Source organism: Octodon degus, unplaced genomic scaffold (genome assembly GCF_000260255.1).
Source record: "Octodon degus isolate 3935 unplaced genomic scaffold, OctDeg1.0 scaffold00130, whole genome shotgun sequence".
Taxonomy (NCBI): domain Eukaryota; kingdom Metazoa; phylum Chordata; class Mammalia; order Rodentia; family Octodontidae; genus Octodon; species Octodon degus.
The window spans coordinates 3483187-3490489 of record NW_004524706.1 but is presented as its reverse complement, the minus strand read 5'-3'; the positions used below and the strand labels follow the sequence as shown (position 1 = coordinate 3490489).

Genomic DNA, 7303 nt, shown 5'->3' with positions numbered 1-7303 from the left:
TTTTAATTTTAAAGAGACTGAAAAACCCCAAAATGATACAGATTTTCAAAACAAAATGATAAGATATTAACAATGGTTGTCATACTGCAATACCCAGAAGGGGAATAGATGGGTTGAATGGAACCTTTAATTCTACTTTTTTGAGGAATCTCCACACTGATTTTGACAGTGGTTTCACCAGTCTGCACTCCCATCAACAATGGAGAAGAGTTCCTTTTTCCCTACAGCCCCTCCAGTATTTTTTTTTTTTTTTATGACAGCCATTCTTTCTGGGGTAAGATGGAATCTCAGTGTTGTTTTAATTTGCATTTCACAAATGGCCAATGATGTTGAACATTTTTCATATATCTATTTGTCATTTGTATTTCTCACCTGAGAAGTGTATGTTCATCTCAGATGCCCATTTTTGGATTGGGTCACTGAATTTTGGGTGGTATTATTTCTTAAATTTTTTGTATGTTCTAGATAGAATTTCTATGTCTGAAGGAGTCTTTTATCTTTATGTATTTGGCACAGGGTCATGCTACACAGCCTGGACTCATAGTGATTCTCCTGTTTTCAGCCTCCCCAGTGCTGGGATTACAGGGGTGTGCCACCAAGCCTGGACTTGGTTGCTGGCGCACTGAGCCAGGGGAAATTTCTATGTCTGAAGGACAGGTGGCTAAAAAAAAAAAAAAAAAAAAAAAATCAGATCTCCCAATTTAGAGTGTTGTACCTTTTGTGATTAAATGAATATTGGTGTATACAAGGTAAGGGTTCTGGAAGGATCTTTGGTGGGTAGTTACCTTTAGTGGAAGGAGGAGAGATAATTAACTCTACATGGTGTTGGGAGGATCCTCTGTTTAAGAAAAGAGTATTTCTAGAATGATGGATGTAGCCGTGTTCATAGAGAGATGGCTGACTTAATGACCTCACTGCCCCGGGCATCCATCCCATGATAGATTGGCTGCCCCAAACTCCTCAGGCTCTATGTTCCTTTATGGGCAGAGAGCTGGAGGGAACATTCACAATGAAATAAGTACTACAATTTCTGCAGAGGCAAATGAATAGCATACTTGTGTGTGGAGATATAATTATAACTCTATCTCTCAGTAAGTTAGTGAAAAGACAGTTGTGGATGGCAAAACCTAGTCATTGAATAGTTCACTTTTTTTTTTTTAGAACTGCTGCAAGATTTAAAGGGATAGCTGGTTATCTTTCTCATTACAAATTACAAGCAATGGTATGGGAATGTAGCTCAGTGGTAAAATGCGTACTTAATGTGAGCAAGGTTCTAAGTTCAATCCCTAGCACCAAAACCCAAGCCCAAACCCAAACCCAAACCCAAGCAGTGTATGAGCACTGTAAAACATCTAAACAAAACAGATGTGTATAAAATAAAAAGTGAACGTTCTCACCAAATAACTGCACATGACATTGGAACATATGTGCACATATTTTTCATTAATGTTCAAATATTCTTTTTTTTTTTTTTTTGGTATTTTAGGGAAGAGTCTACAGGATGTTCAGGGTCTCACTATTAGATCAGACTCCTAGTGATCCACCTGTTTACAGCCTCCCAAGACCTGGGATTTCAAGTGCACCACCACACCCACTCTCATTCACCCTGTCAGTGTGCCCCGGGGGCAGGGCTGGCACAGCAGGCCCCAGGGATTGAACCCTTGGCCCCTGCTTGCAGGTGCTGTAATCCACTGAGCTATTTGGCCAGCCCAAATATTCAGTTTTAAGTAGAATGGCATTGTGCAAAACATAGGAAAGCATTTTCACTTTCACTTAATGTTATCTTGGACCACAGATTATAGGTATCTTTAGATATATTTATTTGTCTTTCTGGTAGTGGATATCAAATCCAGGGGCACTATCACTGAGCTCTGTCTCTTTTGTCAGACTTTTGCTAAGTCACTAAATTGGCCAGGCTGGGCTTGAACTTGATTCTCCTGCCTCAGTCTTCTAGATGCTGGGATTACAAATGTGAGCTATCACATCTAGTTTCTTTATTTCTTATTTTGAGACAAGATCTTGCTAAATTGCCCAAGCTGGCCTGGAACTTGTGATACTCCTCCTCAGCCTCCTCAGTAGCTGGGATTACAGGCCCACACCACTGTGCCCAGTTATTTCTTTATTTCTTTATTTTTTTTTCTTTCGTTCTTTTTTGAGACAAGATCTTGCTAAATTGCCCAAGCTGGCCTGGAACTTGTGATACTCCTCCTCAGCCTCCTCAGTAGCTGGGATTACAGGCCCACACCACTGTGCCCAGTTATTTCTTTATTTCTTTATTTTTTTTCTTTCGTTTTTTTTTTTTTTTTTTTTTCAGAACCGGGGATTCAACTAAGGCCTTTTTGCTTGTCAGGCAAGCGCTTATTCTACTGAGCCATCTCCCTGGCCCCTATTTCATTCTTTTTTCATAGCTGCATAATATTCTGCTATACGAATATATCGTTGTTTATACTACAATTTCTCTACTTAAGACATATAGGTTTGTCCTCTTTTTTTCATTATTGTAGCAGTGCTGCAACACTGAATATCCTGCAAGCAAGTATTTTGGTTTGAAAATGTTTCTTTGGATATATTAAAAAGATTATGTCTGTACAATAAGTAGATCTGGGTGTGAGAGTGCACACTTGTAATCCCAGCACTATGGGAGACTGAGGCAGGAGGACTGCAAGTTCAGACCCAGGCCGGGAAATTTAGCTAAGCCCTGTCTCTATTAAAAAAAAAAAAAAAGAAAGAAAAAAAAAAGAAAAAGAAAAAGAAAGAAAAAAATTAAAATGACTGGATATAGCTCAGTAAGAAGGCCCTGAGTCCAATCTCTAGTACCACACACAAAGTATATTAAAATGTTAATTTCATTGCCGGAGATTCAACCCAGGAACTGGAGCACGCTAGGCACGCACTCTACACCTATGATCTTGGCTACACGTTAATGCCCCTGATGTAGGAATGCCTTTTAAATTACAGACAGTATTTATTCATCTATTGAAAATTTCCCAACTTCTATTTATTTTCAAGCATTAATATGTTTTGCAGACAGGTTTACAACTTTATGTAGTTAAGTCTATCAAGTCTTTTCCTATAGTGCTTCTGGTTTTGTCACTTAGAACACATTTCTCTCAATGTTATCATAATATTTTTCTACTTTTGTTTTTTATTTTGGCTTCCACGTTTACATCTTTAATTCAACCGTACATTATTTTTGTCAAGGATTTAAGTATGGTCCTTCTTACGAATATTAATTTTTTCCAATCCAATTTGCAAAACTTTCTGGCGAGATTTTTACACAGCAGTGAAGGAAATGTAAATCTGAGGACACAGCATTCTTCGGCACTTGCATATACTTGGCATTTTTAGAGTGCGTGCTTTTATCCCCAGGCGATTTTTTTGGGAGGGGGGTCATTTTGGAACTATGTATCCTAGGCTGGCCTTTAACTTGTGGTCCTCCTGCTTCAGCAACATTAGTGCTGGAATTACAGGCATGTGCCACTACGTCCGCTTGAGTGAACTTTAGTTTGTGTGCGTGCTGGACGCAACGTCTCGCTGTAGTTCAGGCGGGCTTTGAACTCCCAGTGCAGCCCTGTCTGCCCTAAACTCCAGTGTGCCGCGTTTACAGAAATGCGCCATCACTTCCGGCTTCACAATTTGTGGGCCGCACCTGTATACTCAGCTACTTCAGGGGCAGCGGGAGGTGGCTCGCCTGAATTCTGGCAGAGAGAGACCAGGTAACTCTGGTTATTACACGAGGTAAGTAGCGGCGGACTCGAAAAACTCCTACCGCCGACACGGAGGCGCAAAACACACTACAGCGCTCCAGCTTTTCCAACCTCTCGCGATAACTTTACGTCATCAGAGAGCGCCAGCGGCCCGCGCCGTCGCTCCAACCTTGGTTCCACTGTGCTGTCTCACCCGCGAGGAGGAGAAGCCGGGAAGTCGGTCTTTCTGTCGTTCCTCAGCCTCGGGGTTTCCTCTATCATGGAGTACCTCATCGGCATTCAGGGCCCAGACTACGTCCTTGTGGCCTCCGACCGGGTGGCGACCAACAGTATTGTCCAGATGAAGGACGGTGAGAGGAAGCTGGGGAAGCCCGGCGGGGCCTGGGTGAGGGGCAGCCGCAGGGTGTTCGTGGGGTGTTGTGTGAGTGCCAGGGAGGTGCGGGAGGTGGGATCCAGCCTGCCTGTTCCTACTGTGGAACCAGGCAGACAAATCTGACATTTGTTCCTAGGTCAGTGCTTTGCGCCGGCCTTGCTAACTTCTGTTTGCTACGTGAGAGTTCAGTTCAGTATAAGAGTTGAGTTTGTGACAGTTTAAGCGTCTGCTGGGCACCACCAAATCTCTGAAAAGTGTCTATCGACGTCTAAGGATGAGGTTAGTTGCTGCATAAAGTGACATCTTGTGAAGGGTGAGGCTGGGACCTGAAGCTTGGTATTTCCCCTTCACCTTCCTTCTCAAGCCACAGCTCCACTCCTTCTTTTCTAGACGACACCAGCTGCTAGGTTTTCCTCAATTTAAGAAATTATTGGAGTTAGACTGAAGCCTTGTCGTTTATATGATTTATGACTTGGTTATAAAGTTATACAAGTTGTTTTGCAGCGCCGGGATTGCCTCACCTGTTAGATTAATACCCAACTCAAAAGTTGTTGGGAGAATTGAGCTATGTGCAAGTGCTTAGCTTTGTACCAACATTTAATAGTAATAATGCCAAACACCTGTGTACCAAGTGCCACGTTAAGCGACTTAAATTAATTCACTTAACCTTTTGAGATAGACGTGATTGAATCCCCACTTTACAGATGTTAGTTTGAGTTACAGAAGTTCAGAAGTCTGTCTAAGATTGCCAAGTGTGGTGAAGCGGTGGGGCACACCTGTAGTCCCAGCACTTGGGAGACGGAGGCAGGAGGGCCCCAGAGAATTTCAAGGCCAGACTGGACCTCATGGTGAGACCCTGTCTCAAAAAAGTAAAAAAGAGGGGCCTGGAAGATGGCTCAGTGGAATACGCGCTTCCCTGCCAAGCACAAGGGTCTGAGTTCAATCCCCAGTTCTGCAAAAAATTAAAAAATTTTTAAAAAATGTAAAAAAGAGAGGAATTTGTTTAAGATCACAAGTGACAGAGCCAGTGTTCACATATGTGTAGCCTGAGTGCAGGCCTTTCCCCCCATAACTGTACTGTCTCTCTAGTAAGTATATACTCATACATAATTTAAAAAGTGTTGACATGCAGAATTTAAGGGTATCTTTTCATGATCAGTCATAGATATTTATTTATTTATTTATTTATTTATTTATTTATTTTGCGGGATAGGGGATTGAACTCAGGCCCTTGTGCTTGCCAGGGAAGCACTTATTCTACTGAGCCATCTCCCTGGCCCCAGATTATTGTTTAAAAAGTATTATTATGCTTTGGGTCAGATGCTTTACAATTCATTTGACAAGTTTTGAGCATGAATGTGCACTTTCCAATGCTAAATGCTGAGGGGTGCAAAAAGTAAGGCAGTGGGCCCTGTTTTATTTTTATTTTTATTTTTGGTGGAACCAGGGATTGAACTCAGGCCCTTGTGCTTGCTAGGGGGGGTCCTGTTTTAAAGGAAGTTACAATTCAGTAAGAAACTCAGATATTTATATAGATAATTACAGCACAATCTAAAAAATGATGTGTCAAGCACAATCAAACTTTTCATTTAATATAGAGAAGATATTTTCATAGGTACTAGGAAGAAGGGATTGTTTCTGGAGAAATTTGGGAAAGCTCTGAGGAGAGGTCACATTTGACATCTTGGGTGTACACAAAGAAAACATAAATTGGGCTTTTTGATGTAATGAACAGAAGGAATCAGGCATCGATCTGATTATGACTGGCTCCTACCTGAGAAAATGGAAAGGCTTTTGAGAATCTCTCTGAGTTCCTTCTGAAGAGGAAAGGGACCTGGAGTTGCTTTGTTAAACATCTGTGGAATAGACTGTTCTTCAAGTGAGATTAGTTTGTGAAACTCTATGTTTTGTTTGTAGTTGTTTATGAACCAGTCTCCAAAGGAGTAAATTTGATTTGAAAGTAAATTTGACATTTGTTTTGAATATTCAAGCCTTTGACAAACAAGTGATTTTAGCGTGGAGTCTAGGTGGAGTAATAACCAAGTAAATACCTTTATGAATTTTCTGTTTTCTCCCAATAATGTACGTAAAATCTCTTAGAAAAATAGGATGTTGGGGCTGGGGAGATGGCTCAGAAGAATAAGCACTTGCCTGTCAAGCACAAGGGCCTGAGTTCAATCCCCGGTTCTGCCAAAAAATAAAAATAAAAAAATAGGATGTGCTTTCAGCCTACTACATATAGAGTAATAGGGGAATGATTAGTTAGTTATAGGCGGTCCAACCCCTTAGAAATAATCCATGGAAGGGTGTAAGACATTAAAAAAAAAACTCAAGATGATTTTTTATGCTAAAACAACTATTTCCAGTTAATATTAAGTTGATTATTAAATTAATGATTTCAGGAGTAAATACCAAGTATTCACAGAAAAGAAAGATCATTATGGTATGGGAAATACATGAATTTGAGTTATTTCTTTTATTTTTTCATTTTATCTGTTTGGTACAGTGTCTCACTATGCAGCTTGGACTCATAGTGATCCTCCTGTTTTCAGCCTCCCCAGCACTGGGATTATAGGCGTGTGCCATCACACCTGGACTCAGTTGCAGGCCCAGCGCGCCCCGGACGCAGGGACTGGGTGGCATGCCCAGGGATCAAACCCTGGTCCCTGTGCTTCCCAAAACAGGTGTTTAATCTGCTGAGCTATCTCACCAGCCCAAGTTATTTCTTTAAAAAATAGTTGGAAATGATTGCATTCAACTTTCATTTACCCTTTAGTCTTTTCTCATCTAAAAATTTTATGATTGAAATTTTAGAATTGTTTGGGGGAACTTGTGTAGAGTAGGCAAGAATTTAAACAGTAGTAACCCTTTAAGACTCATTTTTCCAAGTATAAAATGGCACTTTTAATGAGTTTCTTAATATGTTGCTTTATGGTACTGTAGAGAAGATAATTCTCAAAAATTGACTATTTATTAAAGTCAAGTGGTGCAATCTCACTTTGTGTAATACAGTATGCCAATGTGCTACTTGTTTGCTATTTATTTATTTGCCATGCTAGGGATTGAAACCTGGGGCTCCGCTGTGTGAGCAAGGCGCCCGTCCAGCCTGGACGCCACGCGGCCGCAGCCGTCCTGCAGCCAGAGCTTCACCCTGGGACTGGGCCACCAAGTGGGTCGCCGGGCGGGCTGGGTTTAACTGGGTTGATTTTTTTTTTTTTTTTTT

General features: G+C 41.2%; 1 protein-coding gene across 1 annotated transcript in view; it reads left to right on the top strand.

Annotated features, from left to right (window-relative positions):
* Nucleotides 1–3841: 3841 nt before the first annotated feature.
* The window catches only part of Psmb2 (proteasome subunit beta 2), a 50633-nt gene continuing 47171 nt past the window's right edge, over nt 3842–7303 (top strand). Inside the window, exon 1 of the mRNA XM_004641011.3 lies at nt 3842–4057. Coding sequence (XP_004641068.1) covers nt 3967–4057 — 91 coding nt within the window. The 5' untranslated portion in view covers nt 3842–3966. The remainder of the gene's footprint in view (nt 4058–7303) is intronic.